Source organism: Asterias rubens, chromosome 15, assembly GCF_902459465.1.
Source record: "Asterias rubens chromosome 15, eAstRub1.3, whole genome shotgun sequence".
Classification (NCBI taxonomy): domain Eukaryota; kingdom Metazoa; phylum Echinodermata; class Asteroidea; order Forcipulatida; family Asteriidae; genus Asterias; species Asterias rubens.
The window spans coordinates 8920191-8940267 of NC_047076.1; the positions used below are offsets into that span (position 1 = coordinate 8920191).

General features: G+C 38.1%; 1 protein-coding gene across 1 annotated transcript in view; it reads right to left on the bottom strand.

Moving 5' to 3' along the window:
• LOC117300413 (alpha-N-acetylgalactosaminide alpha-2,6-sialyltransferase 1-like) overlaps positions 1–19002 on the bottom strand; it is a 39791-nt gene extending 20789 nt beyond the window's left edge. Inside the window, exons 1-3 of the mRNA XM_033784200.1 lie at positions 18235–19002; positions 6232–6394; positions 2014–2170 (exon numbers count right to left, since the gene is read on the bottom strand). Coding sequence (XP_033640091.1) covers positions 2014–2170; positions 6232–6394; positions 18235–18633 — 719 coding nt within the window. The 5' untranslated portion in view covers positions 18634–19002. The remainder of the gene's footprint in view (positions 1–2013; positions 2171–6231; positions 6395–18234) is intronic.
• Positions 19003–20077: the final 1075 nt, after the last annotated feature.

The following is a 20077-nucleotide window of genomic DNA, read 5'->3' on the forward strand; positions in this document are numbered from 1 at the left end:
ACCTCTCTTTTGAGCCGGAAGACAAGATCAAAATGTGGTCATGTCTGTGGGGCGTTTACGGAGTTTTTAATGCCCTTTCCGATGATGTATTGATTGTAAAAATCCGTCATGTAGATCAAAAGTTATGATTTTTTGAAATAATAAACTTTGAATTAGTGTATCTCGTCAACTGATGACGTCATCGTGACGTAACAACTTTTGTATCATCTACTGGTTATTGTCTACCTGTGTGCAAAGTTTCAACTTAATGCGAGTTTCGCATCTATGCTTTTTCTTGCGGACAATCGACAGCGAGAAGAATAAGAAACCCCCCCCCAAAAAAAAAACTAGATATAGTGTTTGTACAAACAAACACTAGGTGTTCGGCTATTGTTGGGTCAGTGTTTGAATAAATGAAACAAGTATTGTTAATAGCTCGTCAAATTACAAAGAAATCAAAACCAAACAGTTTTCTCGATGTGTAATAATTTTATAGAAAAAGCATCAAAAAGTGTACATTTCAACCTAAAAGCCTTTAAATACTGCCTTTATAAAGCATTTTACAGGCTCTTCCAGTTTAAAAAGGTCAAAAAGTCAAGAGAAGGTCACCAACATACCCATTTTTGTGGAATACGTGAGGCCCTTTCATATGATGTATAGATTGTCAAAATAGCTTTTGTGGTTGAGGAAACGTGAACTGATGAATAATGACGACTGGAGAAGAGACTAACTAACCGAATAGGAAATGTTTGTTGAAAACATCTGAAAACCTGCTACGTACGTAAAGCCCTTTCATATGATGTATAGATTGTCAAAATAGCTTGTGTGGTTGAGGACATAGGAACTTATGCATAATGACGACTGGAGAAGAGACTAACTAACCGAAAAGGAAATGTTTGTTGAAAACACCTTGAAAACAGACTACGTACGTAAAGCCCTTTCATATGATGTAAAGATTGTCAAAATAGCTTGTGTGGTTGAGGATATGGGAGCTTATGCATAATGACGACTGGAGAAGAGACTAACTAGGAGGAAAATCTTTGTTGAAAACGCCTTGAAAACAGACACGTACGTAAAGCCCTTTCATATGATGTATAGATTTTTAAAATAGCTTGTGTGGTTGAGGACATAGGAACTTATGCATAATGACGACTGGAGAAGAGACTAACTAACCGAATAGGAAATGTTTGTTGAAAACATCTGAAAACAGACTACGTACGTAAAGCCCTTTCATATGATGTATAGATTGTCAAAATAGCTTGTGTGGTTGAGGACATAGGAACTTATGCATAATGATGACTGGAGAAGAGACTAACTAACCAAAAAGGAAATGTTTGTTGAAAACACCTTGAAAACAGACTACGTACGTAAAGCCCTTTCATATGATGTATAGATTGTCAAAATAGCTTGTGTGGTTGAGGATATGGGAGCTTATGCATAATGACGACTGGAGAAGAGACTAACTAGGAGGAAAATCTTTGTTGAAAACGCCTTGAAAACAGACTAAATCGAAGCTATTTATAGGAGAAAAAAAATTAAATACAAAAATAAATCGTACAAATTTTGGTCGCCAATTGGTCTCCCATCCAAATACTGACTGGGCTCGATTTTGCTTAACTTTAGTGACAGGTGTTATCAACGCAGTATGGTACGCAGACTAAAACGATCAACACGTGGTGCAGAGCGTGACTATGCTCATCAATGCACCGCATACTTACACGTGGTGACCGCAATGCACCGCATGCTTACACGTGGTGACAAAGTACATGTACATGTAATTGTAAAATCTTTACGCGCAATCAATGGGGGAATTTTGTAGTGCTTTATACGTGAATTTTAGATTTTTCAACATCGATTTTGAACCAGAAGACAAGATCAAAATGGGGTCATGTCTGTGAGGTGTTTACTGAGTTTTTAATGCCCTTTCCGATGATGTATTGATTGTCCGAACACCTAAAAAAAAAAAAACCGAACAATATCAATGAGTTGTTCTAAAAAATCTAAAAACAATCATTGTGGGAATAAAATCTGTACCTGAAGACGTAGTCGTGACCTTCGATTTCCGTTCCTGCTTCGGATCCATTCAGGATCCCTCCACACCCAACAACTGCACATTTGATGCATTCCTGACTGGAGCCGTGTAGCGGAAGCTCCGGATTACGGAACGAAGTGTGGTTCAGTATTTCAACGACTGTATTAAACCAAAGAAGACAACAATGCGAATTCTATTCTTTGTATTTAAATTCAAATGCACATTTATTTCCTACCTTCCAACAAAAATATCGACAATTACATTTACTGCGGAGTAAAGCAAAAAAAAAAACAATAACAGTAAACGTGTAATAAACAGAGTATGGGCTGTTTTGATAAGCAGAATCTTCTACAAAACAACCAGACAGACAAAGAAACAAAACAAACATTATAGACATGCAGACAAAATGAAAGACGAACATAAGGACGCAACGAGTTATAATATTAATATTATTGTTGCTAGTATAAGCGACAAGATGGCGGAACAGTTTAAGCAAAAGCGATATAAAATAAATATGTAACATGGAGTGATAAGGCAGATGTGGTTGTATTACGTAGAATGACTTTTGCATTTTGGCTTGTTTGTTTACTTTCTAATTTGAAGTGTAGTCGTTTATTAATTATGTAAAGATCATATAGAAATAATTAAAAACGTATCATGCCGCTTAGCTTATATTCAAAGTAGAGCTTTGGATTGTATGGTGCTAGTGTTGGGTTAAAAAGGCACTGGACACTGTAAGTAGTTTATAAAAAAAAATTGTTCTTTTTTAGTAACGAGCAATTGAGGGCTGTTAAAAGTATAAATGAAACAATGTGAGAAACGGCTCCCTCTGAAGTAATCTAGTTTCTAAGAAATATGTAAATTCACACTCAAAAAGGCTTCAGCTGAAACATTTTATTTTTCATATTCTGAAAGCTTATAAAGTTGTGCAAAAAGCGCGTTTTTCTTTCATTATTCTCTTGCAACTTCGATTACCAATTGAGCACACATTTTCACATAATGTTTGTCATTTTATGCATGAATTATTATGTTGGGATACACCAAGTAAGTACACTGGTCTCTGGCAATTACCAAACGTGTCCAGTGCCTTTAAAGAGTTAGTGTTTGCGGTTTGGCTTGGGTTATTTCTGTGTTTTTGTTTTTTTTTTCGTTTTTCCTTGCTGATCGAGGAGAACCTTTTTGTGCTATGTATACTGAATATTATTTAGTAGAAAAATAACCGTTGTCATTGTTGCCTTGAAGAACTTTTAGTGAAAAGAAAAAACATTTGGTCAACAATAACAAAACACGAACATCTGTCTACCAGGACACGGACGTGTATAAAACAATAGAAAGGTCGCTCAACCTTCAAGATGGTGACCTGGTATCAGTAGGACGCGTTGAAGGTTCTAATACTCCCACTGTTTTTTTGATAGTTGGTATATAATATTATATCTCTTTTTCGCTGACTGTTAATTTTGTAAAGTACTATTTAATCGTCATTTTAATTGTTACGTCATAGTGTTCTCACTTGGTGTATCCCTTCATAAGCATAAAATAACAAGCCTGTGTAAATTTGGGCTAAATTTGTCTTTGAAGTTGCGAGAAAATGGTAAAAGAAAAAACACCCTTGTTGGACGATTTAGTGTGCTTTTTAGATAGGAATAAAAGACTTCTAGCTAGAAGTCTTTGAATAATCTAGTGAGAATTTACCTCTTTCTCAAAAACTACGTTACTTCAGAGGGGGTCGTTTCCCACAATGTTTTATACTGCCAACAGCTCTCCAATGCTCGTTACCATGTCAGTTTTTAAGTTAATATTTGTTTTGAGTAAGTACCAAACGTGTACCTTCCCTTTTAGGTTAGATAGCCGTTGCGCAAAACATGTACAAAGATGTTGAAATGAATAAATAAACAAATAGGCCTATATCAAGACTAGAAGTGATGACGTAAGATGACGTCGCATGTTCGAGTTAATGCTGTCTGAAATAAGTTACGGTTACGTTTTCTACTTACATGCTTGATCTGACCGTTTGATCCCGAATGGGAGGTCATATACTACTTACATGCCTGGTCTGACCGTTTGATCCTAATTGGGAAGTCATATACTACTAACATGCCTGGTCTGACCGTGTAATCCCGAATGGGAGGTCACATACTACTAACATGCCTGGTCTGACCGTGTAATCCCAAATGGGAGGTCATATACTACTTACATGCCTGGTCTGACCGTGTGATCCCGAATGGGAGGTTATATACTACTGACATGCCTGGTCTGACCGTTTGATCCCGAATGGGAGGTCATATACTACTTACATGCCTGGTGTGACCGTGTGATCCCGAACGGGAGGTCATATACTACTTACATGCCTGGTCTGACCGTTTGATCCCGAGTGGGAGGTCATATACTACTAACATGCCTGGTCTGACCGTGTGATCCCGAACGGGAGGTCATATACTACTTACATGCCTGGTCTGACCGTTTGATCCCGAGTGGGAGGTCATATACTACTTACATGCCTGGTCTGACCGTTTGATCCCGAATGGGAGGTCATATACTACTTACATGCCTGGTCTGACTGTTTGATCCCGGATGGGAGGTCATATACTACTAACATGCCTGGTCTGACCGTGTGATCCCGAACGGGAGGTCATATACTACTTACATGCCTGGTCTGACCGTTTGATCCCGAGTGGGAGGTCATATACTACTAACATGCCTGGTCTGACCGTTTGATCCCGAGTGGGAGGTCATATACTACTAACATGCCTGGTCTGACCGTTTGATCCCGAGTGGGAGGTCATATACTACTAACATGCCTGGTCTGACCGTTTGATCCCGAATGGGAGGTCATATACTACTTACATGCCTGGTCTGACCGTGTGATCCGAACGGGAGGTCATATACTACTTACATGCCTGGTCTGACTGTTTGATCCCGAATGGGTGGTCATATACTACTTACATGCCTGGTGTGACCGTTTGATCCCAAATGGGAGGTCATATACTACTCATATACTACTTACATGCCTGGTCTGACCGTTTGATCCCGAATGGGAGGTCATATACTACTTACATGCCTAGTCTGACCGATAGATCCGGAGTGGGAGGTCATATACTACTTACATGCCTGGTCTGACCGTTTGATCCCGAATGGGAGGCCATATACTACTTACATGCCTTGTCTGACCGTTTGATCCCAAATGGGAGGTCATATACTACTTACATGCCTGGTCTGACCGTGCTATCCCGAATCGAATGGGAGGTCATATACTACTTACATGCCTGGTCTGACCGTGTGATCCCGAATGGGAGGTCATATACTACTTACATGGCTGGTTTGACCGTTTGATCCCGAACGGGAGGTCATATACTACTAACATGCCTGGTCTGACCGTTTGATCCCGAATGGGAGGTCATATACTACCTACATGCCTGGTCTGACCGTTTGATCCCGAGTGGGAGGTCATATACTACTCATATACTACTTACATGCCTGGTCTGACCGTTTGATCCCGAATGGGAGGTCATATACTACTTACATGCCTGGTCTGACCGTTTGATCCCGAGTGGGAGGTCACATACTACTTACATGCCTAGTCTGACCGATTGATCCGGAGTGGGAGGTCATATACTACTTACATGCCTGGTGTGACCGTTTGATCCCGAATGGGAGGTCATATACTACTTACATGCCTGGTCTGACCGTTTGATCCCGAGTGGGAGGTCACATACTACTTACATGCCTAGTCTGACCGATTGATCCGGAGTGGGAGGTCATATACTACTTATATGCCTAGTCTGACCGATTGATCCGGAGTGGGAGGTCATATACTACTTACATGCCTGGTCTGACCGTTTGATCCCGAATGGGAGGTCATATACTACTTACATGCCTGGTGTGACCGTTTGATCCCAAATGGGAGGTCATATACTACTTACATGCCTGGTGTGACCGTTTAATCCCAAATGGGAGGTCATTGTCTACTTACATGCCTGGTGTGACTGTTCGATCCCGAATGGGAGGTCATATACTACTTACATACCTAGTCTGACCGTTTGATTCCGAATGTGAGGTCATATACTACTTACATGACTGGTGTGACTGTTTGATCCCGAATGGGAGGTCATATACTACTTACATGTCTGGTCTGACTGTTTGATCCCGAATGGGAGGTCATATTCTACTTACATGCCTGGTCTGACTGTTTGATCCCGAATGGGAGGTCATATTCTACTTACATGCCTGGTCTGACTGTCTGATACCAAATGGGAGGTCATATACTTTTAGCTCATCCACTCTGCGAAGGTCTTCCTTGTCAATGAAAACTTTAATCCCAGGAATGAATCTTTCCCGGAACCATTTGGAATACTTTGTCACTGAAGAAACAGTCTTTGGGCAAACCTTTAAATCAAGACACAATGTGGAAAGGGTTAAGAGGTGTGCGTAGCTATCGCAAGTGTACAAATTTAATGTTCAAAGGTTCATGCATAATATTAAAAGATCGTTACAGCTGAAAACCCCTTTGGAATAAAGGTTTTTGCTTGCAATGCTCCTAGTAGTTTTTTAAAGAACGAATTTGTATATAAAGTTTCTATACAACCACAGGTACAATGGTGTAAATAACACCACAATCAACATATTTAATTCTAAAATGACAGTAAAGTTGGTTTAATATTGGATATTTGACATTCACATATTATGTTTGTACAGCGAATAGAGATGTTGCTTTTTTCGATATTGGATATTGGACATTCCCCTCGGTTTGCACAGTGACTGTCGGCCATTGCATTGATATAGGAAGATGGACATTCCCATAGCTTTTGTTCAATGAATGTCTACTTTGTACATCGATATTGGATATTGGACATTCTCATAGGTTTGTACATTGAATTTATACCTTGTACATAGATATTGGACATTGCACATTCCCATAGGTTTGTACAGTGAATGTCGACCATTGCATTGATATAGGAAATTGGACATTCCCATAGCTTTTGTACAGTGATTGTCTACCTTGTACATCGATTTTGGATATTGGACATTCTCACAGGTTTGTACAGTGAATTTATACCTTGTACATAGATATTGGATATTGCACATTCCTATAGGTTTGTACAGTGAATGTCGACCATTGCATTGATATAGGAAATTGGACATTCCCATAGGTTTGTACATTGAATGTCTACCTTGTACATCGATATTGGATATTGGACATTCTCATAGCTTTTGTACAGCGAATGCTGTTTACCTTGTGGATATTGCACATTCCCATAGCTTTTGTACAATGGGTGTCTACCTTGTAATACATAGATATTGGATATTGGACATTCTCGTAGCTTTTGAACAGCGAATGTTGTCTACCTCGTACATAGATATTGGACATAGGACATTCCCATAGCTTTTGTACAGTGAATGTCTACCTTGTACATCGATTGGATATTGGACAATGCCATAGCTTTTGTACAGTGAATGTCTACCTTAGATATTGGATATTGTAGGCCTACATTCTACCTTGTACACATCGATAGTAGATGTTGGACATTCCCAACTCTTTGTTTTTGTTCGGTTTTTTTTTTTTTAGGTGTTCGGGCAACAGCCCGAACAACTCATTGTTAGGTGTTCGGGCAACAGCCCGAACAACTCATTGATTTTGTTCGGTTTTTTTTTTTTTTAGGTGTTCGGGCAACAGCCTGAACAACTCATTGATTTTGTTCGGTTTTTTTTAGGTGTTCGGGCAACAGCCTGAACAACTCATTGATTTTGTTCGTTTTTTTTTAGGTGTTCGGGCAACAGCCCGAACAACTCATTGATTTTGTTCGGTTTTTTTTTTTAGGTGTTCGGGCAACAGCCCGAACAACTCATTGATTTTGTTCGTTTTTTTTTAGGTGTTCGGGCAACAGCCCGAACAACTCATTGATTTTGTTCGTTTTTTTTTAGGTGTTCGGGCAACAGCCCGAACAACTCATTGTTTTTGTTCGGTTTTTTTTTTTTTAGGTGTTCGGGCAACAGCCCGAACAACTCATTGATTTTGTTCGGTTTTTTTTTTTTTTTTTTTTTTTTTTTTTTTTTGGTTTTTCTTATTCTTCTCGCTGTCGATTGTCCGCAAGAAAAAGCATAGATGCGAAGCTTGCATTAAGTTGAAACTTTGCACACAGGTAGACAATAACCAGTAGATGATGCAAAAGTTCTTACGTCACGATGACGTCATCAGTTGACGAGATACACTCATTCAAAGTTTATTATTTCAAAAAATCATAACTTTTGATCTGCATGAAGGATTTTTACAATCAATACATCATCGGAAAGGGCATTAAAAACTCCGTAAACACCTCACAGACATGACCCCATTTTGATCTTGTCTTCCGGTTCAAAATCGAGGTTGAAAATTTCAAAATTCATGTACACTGTATAAAGACTACAAAATTCCCCCATTGATTGCGCGTAAAGATTTTACAATTACATGTACATGTACTTTGTCACCACGTGTAAGCATGCGGTGCATTGCGGTCACCACGTGTAAGTATGCGGTATTATTTCAAAAAATCATAACTTTTGATCTGCATGACGGATTTTGACAATCAATACATCATCGGAAAGGGCATTAAAAACTCCGTAAACACCTCACAGACATGACCCCATTTTGATCTTGTCTTCTGGTTCAAAATCGATGTTGAAAAATCTAAAATTCACGTATAAAGCACTACAAAATTCCCCCATTGATTGCGCGTAAAGATTTTACAATTACATGTACATGTACTTTGTCACCACGTGTAAGCATGCGGTGCATTGCGGTCACCACGTGTAAGTATGCGGTGCATTGAGGAGCATGGTCACGCTCTGCACCACGTGTTGATCGTTTTAGTCTGCGTACCATACTGCGTTGATAACACCTGTCACTAAAGTTAAGCAAAATCGAGCCCAGTCAGTATTTGGATGGGAGACCACTTGGCGACCAAAATTTGTACGATTTATTTTTGTATTAATTTTTAATTTTTTTTTTCTCCTATAAATAGCTTCGCTTTAGTCTGTTTTCAAGGCGTTTTCAACAAAGATTTTCCTCCTAGTTAGTCTCTTCTCCAGTCGTCGTTATGCATAAGCTCTCATATCCTCAACCACACAAGCTATTTTGACAATCTATACATCATATGAAAGGGCTTTACGTACGTAGTCTGTTTTCAAGGTGTTTTCTACAAACATTTCCTTTTTTTGGTTAGTTAGTCTCTTCTCCAGTCGTCATTATGCGTAAGTTCCTATATCCTCAACCACACAAGCTATTTTGACAATCTATACATCATATGAAAGGGCTTTACGTACGTAGTCTGTTTTCAGATGTTTTCAACAAGGATTCCTATTCGGTTAGTTAGTCTCTTCTCCAGTCGTCATTATGCATAAGTTCCTATGTCCTCAACCACAAAAGCTATTTTGACAATCTATACATCATATGAAAGGGCCTCACGTATTCCACAAAAATGGGTGTGTTGGTGACCTTTTCTTGACTTTTTGACCTTTTTAAACTGGAAGAGCCTGTAAAATGCTTTGAAAAGGCAGTATTTAAAGGCTTTTAGGTTGAAATGTACACTTTTGATGCTTTTTCTATAAATTATTACACATCGAGAAAACTGTTTGGTTTTGATTTCTTTGTAATTTGACAATATTAACAATACTTGTTTCATTTATTCAAACACTGACCCAACAATAGCCGAACACCTAGTGTTTGTTTGTACAAACACTATATCTAGTTTTTTTTGGTTTTTCTTATTCTTCTCGCTGTCGATTGTCCGCAAGAAAAAGCATAGATGCGAAGCTTGCATTAAGTTGAAACTTTGCACACAGGTAGACAATAACCAGTAGATGATGCAAAAGTTCTTACGTCACGATGACGTCATCAGTTGACGAGATACACTCATTCAAAGTTTATTATTTCAAAAAATCATAACTTTTGATCTGCATGAAGGATTTTTACAATCAATACATCATCGGAAAGGGCATTAAAAACTCCGTAAACACCTCACAGACATGACCCCATTTTGATCTTGTCTTCCGGTTCAAAATCGAGGTTGAAAATTTCAAAATTCATGTACACTGTATAAAGACTACAAAATTCCCCCATTGATTGCGCGTAAAGATTTTACAATTACATGTACATGTACTTTGTCACCACGTGTAAGCACGCGGTGCATTGCGGTCACCACGTGTAAGTATGCGGTATTATTTCAAAAAATTATAACTTTTGATCTGCATGACGGATTTTGACAATCAATACATCATCGGAAAGGGCATTAAAAACTCCGTAAACACCTCACAGACATGACCCCATTTTGATCTTGTCTTCTGGTTCAAAATCGATGTTGAAAAATCTAAAATTCACGTATAAAGCACTACAAAATTCCCCCATTGATTGCGCGTAAAGATTTTACAATTACATGTACATGTACTTTGTCACCACGTGTAAGCATGCGGTGCATTGCGGTCACCACGTGTAAGTATGCGGTGCATTGAGGAGCATGGTCACGCTCTGCACCACGTGTTGATCGTTTTAGTCTGCGTACCATACTGCGTTGATAACACCTGTCACTAAAGTTAAGCAAAATCGAGCCCAGTCAGTATTTGGATGGGAGACCACTTGGCGACCAAAATTTGTACGATTTATTTTTGTATTAATTTTTAATTTTTTTTTTCTCCTATAAATAGCTTCGCTTTAGTCTGTTTTCAAGGCGTTTTCAACAAAGATTTTCCTCCTAGTTAGTCTCTTCTCCAGTCGTCGTTATGCATAAGCTCTCATATCCTCAACCACACAAGCTATTTTGACAATCTATACATCATATGAAAGGGCTTTACGTACGTAGTCTGTTTTCAAGGTGTTTTCTACAAACATTTCCTTTTTTTGGTTAGTTAGTCTCTTCTCCAGTCGTCATTATGCGTAAGTTCCTATATCCTCAACCACACAAGCTATTTTGACAATCTATACATCATATGAAAGGGCTTTACGTACGTAGTCTGTTTTCAGATGTTTTCAACAAACATTTCCTATTCGGTTAGTTAGTCTCTTCTCCAGTCGTCATTATGCATAAGTTCCTATGTCCTCAACCACAAAAGCTATTTTGACAATCTATACATCATATGAAAGGGCCTCACGTATTCCACAAAAATGGGTGTGTTGGTGACCTTTTCTTGACTTTTTGACCTTTTTAAACTGGAAGAGCCTGTAAAATGCTTTGAAAAGGCAGTATTTAAAGGCTTTTAGGTTGAAATGTACACTTTTGATGCTTTTTCTATAAATTATTACACATCGAGAAAACTGTTTGGTTTTGATTTCTTTGTAATTTGACAATATTAACAATACTTGTTTCATTTATTCAAACACTGACCCAACAATAGCCGAACACCTAGTGTTTGTTTGTACAAACACTATATCTAGTTTTTTTTTGGTTTTTCTTATTCTTCTCGCTGTCGATTGTCCGCAAGAAAAAGCATAGATGCGAAGCTTGCATTAAGTTGAAACTTTGCACACAGGTAGACAATAACCAGTAGATGATGCAAAAGTTCTTACGTCACGATGACGTCATCAGTTGACGAGATACACTCATTCAAAGTTTATTATTTCAAAAAATCATAACTTTTGATCTGCATGAAGGATTTTTACAATCAATACATCATCGGAAAGGGCATTAAAAACTCCGTAAACACCTCACAGACATGACCCCATTTTGATCTTGTCTTCCGGTTCAAAATCGAGGTTGAAAATTTCAAAATTCATGTATAAAGAACTACAAAATTCCCCCATTGATTGCGCGTAAAGATTTTACAATTAATGTACATGTACTTTGTCACCACGTGTAAGCATGCGGTGCATTGCGGTCACCACGTGTAAGTATGCGGTGCATTGAGGAGCATGGTCAAGCGATTTAACAACTCTATAGCCGACACCTGTTGGATGCGCCTACATACAGCACGAATGAAACAGTAATGAGAATGTCGTCTGTTTACGCTGTTGTTATGACTCCGTGCGTATTATTCACTGAATTGGCGCGATGGCAAGTTTTACGCTGTACCGATGATCAATCCATAACAAATGGCGGAACTTACGCAACGGAAACGAATGCCACTGAATTTTCGGCGTCAAATTGTTTCCTTTTTGCACTTCTGATGGCATAATGGTGAAGGTGGAATTGAAGACAAAGGTACACTGAGATGGCCACCTACTTCAGTGGTTCGTAAGATTTCTAATTAGGGGCCTACGTGAGAAAATACAAGCAGAAAAAGACGGCATTGGTCGTGTTTTGATCAAACACAGAGAAGCAGAGACGTAACATTGATCAACCAGTCCCCAAAAGTGAAGGTTGCTTTGGACCGAATTAACGGCAGTCTACACGGTGATAATGGTAAGCTTTGTGTGAAAATCAATGCTTTCAAAACGAGTGTTATAAAGGCTATCCTTTATTATTAATTGGTGAATGTGGTGATGTTTTTGAACTACGGAACGTTTGGTATTCATGACCATTGGCTGTCGAACGGTGAGGTAAAACTGTGTGACTTGTAAGAAATAATGGTCAGCCTGTTTTAAGTTTTATGTCAGTCATGTTTTATGACAATTAAGCGTGTTTAAAAAAGCCTGCGTTTACGTTTTCCTTTTGTTTCGTTGATAAGTTGTTCATTTCAAAAACAGTATAATTGCATTTTCCACTAACTTTTCCTTGTGTCAACTTCTAACTTTTGATTTTTTTTACTAGCCCCCTCAAACAGCTGGTTAACTGATTTATCTATCATAATATTAATACATTTAAAGACTTTATTTTTAACAGTTTCAGCTTGAATTGATTTTCCTTGAGATACTTTGTTTAACTTTCTTGTTATTTTTGCCTCTTCAGAATACAGCAAATTATCGCAAATTCAGCGGAATGTTTTTTGATCCAGTGACAGATTTCCACTCGCTGTGTTGCATTCTTTTTTTCCATGATACAACCTACAGCCACAGGTAGAAATATTGCTTAACTCATTATATGTTTTAAAGGGAAGGTACACGTTTGGTCATTACTCAAAACAAATATTAACTTAAAAACTGTTGAGAGCTGTTGATAGTATAAAACATTGTGGGAAACGACTCCCTCTAAAGTAACGTAATTTTGAGAAAGCTGTAATGTCTCACTAAAATAATAAAATACTTCTAGCTAGAAAGTAGACGTCTTTTATTCCTATCTGAAAGCACACGTATTCGTCCAACAAGGGTGTTTTTTCTTTCATCATTTTCTCCCAACTCCAATGACCAATTGAGCTCAAATTTTCACAGGTTTGTTATTTTATGCATATGTGGAAGTGAGAACACTGTTCTTTGACACTTACCAGTGTACCTTCCCTTTAAGTCAAAATTCACGAGGGGCTTAGGTTTGCCATTTCCTCGATTTGTCTTCGTTTTACATTTTGATTTAAAACAAGTGCCTCTTTCAATAGTCTAAAGTTAACAATGGCATGGCTTATTTTGAAAAATTATATACTATAAGCTTCATTGAACGTGATACAATGTACATGTACTTGTGAGTAACCCTGAAGGGTAGTTTCGAGATCTGCATGCAGCGAAGATGATAAAAAGGAAGTCGAAAAACATATTGCTCTGTATGATTTATGACTATTGTCCCATTCAATTCTGAAGATGATTTGAACAAAATCTGATGAGCGGTGTAAAGTATCTGGACTTTCGCCAAGTTCGCACTGTATGAAACAAAGTTTGACCCCTCTTTTAAATTTACTGATAATGACGTGAACAAATTAATTTTGTTTTGCTTTCGTCTGCTGACAATTTTTACATGTACTTACAATCAAATCTCTCGATAAGAACTTACCTATGACGTAAAAAGTTTAGAAAATCTGTTTAACGAAAGTTTATTGTTTTGAAAAATCCTATCACGAGCAAAAAGATTTTCAGCTTGGCTTTTTCTTGTGAATATTTGTTGTATGCATGTTGTTTATAGTTCCCGTTGAATATGGTGGTAGAAATAAAAAATTGAAATGTATAAAAGTAATCCGTTTTCATTTTGATTTCTTTGCATTTTGACGAGCTATTAACAATTATTCTTTTCATCGATTCACTATACATTATATGAAAGGGCTTTACAAGGCGTTACAAGTCTGTTTTCAAGGCGTTTTCAACAAACATTTCCCTTCCGGTTAGTAAGTCTTTCCTCCAGTCGTCATTATTCATCAGTTCACATTTCCTCACCCACAAAAGCTATTTTGACAATCTATACATCATATGAAAGGGCCTTACGTACTTCACAAAAATGGGTACGTTGGTGACCTTCTTTTGACCTTATGACCTTTATTAACCGGATGTGCCTGTAAAATGCTTTGAAAAGGCTTGAAATGTACACTTTTTGATGCTTTACTATAAAATTATTACACATCGAGAAAACTGTTTGGTTTTTGACGAGTTATTAACGAGCTATTAACAACACTTTTTTTATTGATTCAAACACTGACCCAACAATAGCCGAACACCTAGTGTTTGTTTCTACAAACACTGTATCTAGTTTTTTTTGGGTTTTTCTTATTCTTCTCGCTGTCGATTGTCCGCAAGAAAAAGCATAGATGCGAAGCTTGCATTAAGTTGAAACTTTGCACACAGGTAGACAATAACCAGTAGATGATGCAAAAGTTTTTACGTCACGATGACGTCATCAGTTGACGAGATACACTCATTCAAAGTTTATTATTTCAAAAAATCATAACTTTTGATCTACATGAGGGATTTTTACAATCAATACATCATCGGAAAGGGCATTAAAAACTCCGTAAACGCCTCACAGACATGACCCCATTTTGATCTTGTCTTCCGGTTCAAAATCGAGGTTGAAAAATCTAAAATTCACGTATAAAGCACTACAAAATTCCCCCATTGATTGCGCGTAAAGATTTTACAATTAATGTACATGTACTTTGTCACCACGTGTAAGCATGCGGTGCATTGCGGTCACCACGTGTAAGTATGCGGTGCATTGATGAGCATAGTCACGCTCTGCACCACGTGTTGATCGTTTTAGTCTGCGTACCATACTGCGTTGATAATACCTGTCACTAAAGTTAAGCAAAATCGAGCCCAGTCAGTATTTGGATGGGAGACCACTTGGCGACCAAAATTTGTACGATTTATTTTTGAATTTAATTTTTTTTTCTCCTATAAATAGCTTCGCTTTAGTCTGTTTTCTAGGCGTTTTCAACAAAGATTTTCCTCCTAGTTAGTCTCTTCTCCAGTCGTCATTATGCATAAGCTCCCATATCCTCAACCACACAAGCTATTTTGACAATCTATACATCATATGAAAGGGCTTTACGTACGTAGTCTGTTTTCAAGGTGTTTTCAACAAACATTTCCTTTTCGGTTAGTTAGTCTCTTCTCCAGTCGTCATTATGCATAAGTTCCTATGTCCTCAACCACACAAGCTATTTTGACAATCTATACATCATATGAAAGGGCTTTACGTACGTAGTCTGTTTTCAGATGTTTTCAACAAACATTTCCTATTCGGTTAGTTAGTCTCTTCTCCAGTCGTCATTATGCATAAGTTCCTATGTCCTCAACCACAAAAGCTATTTTGACAATCTATACATCATATGAAAGGGCTTTACGTACGTAGTCTGTTTTCAAGGCGTTTTCAACAAAGATTTTCCTCCTAGTTAGTCTCTTCTCCAGTCGTCATTATGCATAAGCTCCCATATCCTCAACCACACAAGCTATTTTGACAATCTATACATCATATGAAAGGGCCTCACGTACGTAGTCTGTTTTCAAGGTGTTTTCAACAAACATTTCCCTTTCGGTTAGTTAGCCTCTTCTCCAGTCGTCATTATGCATAAGTTCCTATGTCCTCAACCACACAAGCTATTTTGACAATCTATACATCATATGAAAGGGCTTTACGTACGTAGTCTGTTTTCAGATGTTTTCAACAAACATTTCCTATTCGGTTAGTTAGTTTCTTCTCCAGTCGTCATTATGCATACGTTCCTATGTCCTCAACCACACAAGCTATTTTGACAATCTATACATCATATGAAAGGGCCTCACGTACGTAGTCTGTTTTCAGATGTTTTCAACAAACATTTCCTATTCGGTTAGTTAGTCTCTTCTCCAGTCGTCATTATGCATAAGTTCCTATGTCCTCAACCACACAAGCTATTTTGACAATCTATACATCATATGAAAGGGCTTTACGTACGTAGTCTGTTTTCAGATGTTTTCAACAAACATTTCCTATTCGGTTAGTTAGTCTCTTCTCCAGTCGTCATTATGCATAAGTTGCTATGTCCTCAACCACAAAAGCTATTTTGACAATCTATACATCATATGAAAGGGCTTTACGTACGTAGTCTGTTTTCAAGGCGTTTTCAACAAACATTTCCCTTCCAGTTAGTCTCTTCTCCAGTCGTCATCATGCATAAGTTCCTATGCCCTCAACCACAAAAGCTATTTTGACAATCTACATCATATGAAAGGGCTTTACGTACGTAGTCTGTTTTCAAGGCGTTTTCAACAAACATTTCCCTTCCGGTTAGTTAGTCTCTTCTCCAGTCGCCATTATTCATCAGTTCACGTTTCCTCAACCATAAAAGCTATTTTGACAATGTATACATCATATGAAAGGGCCTCACGTATTTCCACAAAAATGGGTGTGTTGGTGACCTTTTCTTGACTTTTTGACCTTTTTAAACTGGAAGAGCCTGCAAAATGCTTTGAAAAGGCAGTATTTAAAGGCTTTTAGGTTGAAATGTACACTTTTTGATGCTTTTTCTATAAATTATTACACATCGAGAAAACTGTTTGGTTTTGATTTCTTTGTAATTTGACGAGCTATTAACAATACTTGTTTCATTTATTCAAACACTGACCCAACAATAGCCGAACACCTAGTGTTTGTTTGTACAAACACTATATCTAGTTGTTTTTTCTTATTCTTCTCGCTGTCGATTGTCCGCAAGAAAAAGCATAGATGCGAAACTCGCATTAAGTTGAAACTTAGCACACAGGTAGACAATAACCAGTAGATGATACAGAAGTTGTTACGTCACAATGACGTCATCAGTTGACGAGATACACTAATTCAAAGTTTATTATTTCAAAAAATCATAACTTTTGATCTACATGAGGGATTTTTACAATTAATACATCATCGGAAAGGGCAATAAAAACTCCGTAAATGCCGTACAGACATGACCACATTTTGATTTTGTCTTCCGGCTCAAAAGAGAGGTTGAAAATTTCGAAATTCACGTCTGAAAAACAACGTAAATCCCCCGTTGGTATGTGTATAAACATTACACTTAGGCATACACACAACGTGTAGTGTATTAGCTGTGCGGGAGAGTCACGCTCCAGTGATCATCCATAGAGCGCGAAAAAGCGCAAAATGTAGAATAGTGTTCGTTCAAGGCGTTTAACTTTTTGACCTTGTCTTCTGGTTCAAATCGAATTTATTGTACATTATCTACGACCGTACTGCGTTGATAACACCGGTTCCCGTCCGATCACTGAAGTTATGCTAAATCGGGCTTGGTCAGTACTTGGATGGGAGGCCAATTGGCGACCAAATTTTGTATTATTTATTTATTTTTATTTTTTTCTTCTCCTATAAATAGCTTTGTTTGTAGTCTATTTTCAAGGCGTTTCAACTAACATTTGTTTTCCGGTTAGTTAGTCTCTTCTTCAGTTGTCATTATGCATAAGGGCTCCAACAACAAAAGCTATTTTGACAATCTACATCATATGAAAGGGCTTTACGTACGTAGTCTGTTTTCAAGGCGTTTTCAACAAACATTTCCCTTCCGGTTAGTTAGTCTCTTCTCCAGTCGTCATTATTCATCAGTTCACATTTCCTCGACCACAAAAGCTATTTTGACAATGTATACATCATATGAAAGGGCCTCACTTACTTCACAAAAATGGGTATGTTGTTGACCTTCTCATGACCTTTTGACCTTTTTAAACCGGAAGTGCCTGTAAAATGCTTTGAAAGAGCATTATTTAAAGGCTTTCAGGTTGAAATGTAGACTTTTTTATGCTTTACCATAAAATTATTACACATCGAGAAAACTGTTTGGTTTTGATTTTTTTGCAATTTGACGAGCTATCAACAAAACTTTTTCATTGATTCAAACACTGACCCAACAATAGCCGAACACCTAGTGTTTGTTTCTACAAACACTATATCTAGTTAAAGAAATTGAATTTGACTCAATGAAGTATAACTTACCGACTGTTTGTATGCTGGATCTCTTACGAATGGCATCCTCTCGAGCTCTCTGACTCTTAGCTCTTCTTGCTCTCTCTTCAACTTTGCCTCGGTCTCTTCTGGTTGTCTCTTTAATTTTGCCTCTTTCTCAATTACAACCTCTTTCTTGCTTTTCTGATCCTCCTGGAGGCCAATGACATTGTTTAAATGGATCGCAGTATTGTTGATTATTCCTAATTTGAACGCCTGTTGCGATCGATCTGAGTGACCCACCTCCAGTTTAGACTGGTGTAGAAGAGAGGTTAAAACCTCTCCACCGTTCGATGTTTTGAGGACTTTCAACACCAACATTATCCCACCGTAGATTGAGAGAACCGCTAGGGCAAGGTAAAGCCGTCGAAGTCTGAATAATGATGCCATACTCGAGGGCCGGAGTCTAGATCCCAAGATAAAACACACTCATCAGAGACGCGTCTTCCTGACGATCCAGTGATATCCAATCGAGGACGGATTAATAAAAACAATGGATAGTTATTCACTCCAACTCAAATAAGCGTATTGCTGCCGCAATCAGAGTATGCTATGACAATTTGCACGTGTTATGTTCTCGTACCGTAATGCAGACTGACTTTAAGAACATACCAAAATAATTTTTGGCAATAATTTCGTGAAGTCGACAGCGGAACGAACCTCAATATTTATACAGAGTAAAACACTGTCCTTGCAACGCCCTTTATTTCAGAGTAATCACAGCAGGTTTGGTGGAGATACAATAATTCGCAATCCGTCTCTGCTCATAGGCGTATAGTGAAACTATATAATAAGAGCAATATTGATTGGATACTGGACACACAAAACTGGAGGTGAAGTTTGGCGACTGCCAGCAGCTGCGTGTGTTTTTTCTGTTTCGCGCACCAAAATCGATCATTTAAACACTCGCTTTCACGACAATATCAACTGCGGAACGAACCTCATTATTTATACAGAGTAAACACTGTCCTTGCAACGCCCTTAATTTCAGAGTAATCACAGCAGGTTTGGTGGAGATACAATATATCGCAATCCGTCTCTGCTCATAGGCGTATAGTGAAACTATATAATAAGAGCAATATTGATTGAATACTGGACACACAAAACTGGAGGTGAAGTTTGGCGACTGCCAGCAGATGCGTGTGTTTTTTCTGTTTCGCGCACCAACATCGATCATTTAAACACTCGCTTTCACGACAATATCAACGGTGGAAACACAAAGCAAAACATGTCATGTTTCCCGTAATTGGTTTGAAGGGAAGATGTGCGTTTTGGTCTGTCCAGCCCTTTTCACTCCACTGCAGGAGAAAAGCCGATATTCACCAATTCTCCATTTTTGCTATCCTGCGCATGTCCCTATGTACTTAGTTTATCTATCCATCTTCTGTTTGTCGCCCTCTATTTCTATTGCCGGTTTCTTCGGGAGTCCAGTTGGTTTTCCGAAAAGAAAGATTCCACGTTATAATAATAATAATAATAATAATAATAATAATAACAATAATAATAAAGTCGAAGTGTTATATTGCGCACGTATCTACTAAACAAGGTGCTCAAGGCGCTGAGTATAATTTATATACAAACTTTCAGAAAGATGGGTTATTACAGTGATGAATTCGGAGACCCAATTATTTGGCACCTTATAAGGGTTTACTAGGTGCTACGGCGCATACAGCAGCCACAGCCAGGAACACAGGGGAGAATCCCTTCTCTTTTCAATAAGTGCACTGGTTTTTTTTTTACATGCGTTACACAACACATGGGACCAACGGCTTTACGTCCCAACCGAAACATTTTTTTTGGTTTACATCGTTTACAGCTTGATGGTCACAACGAA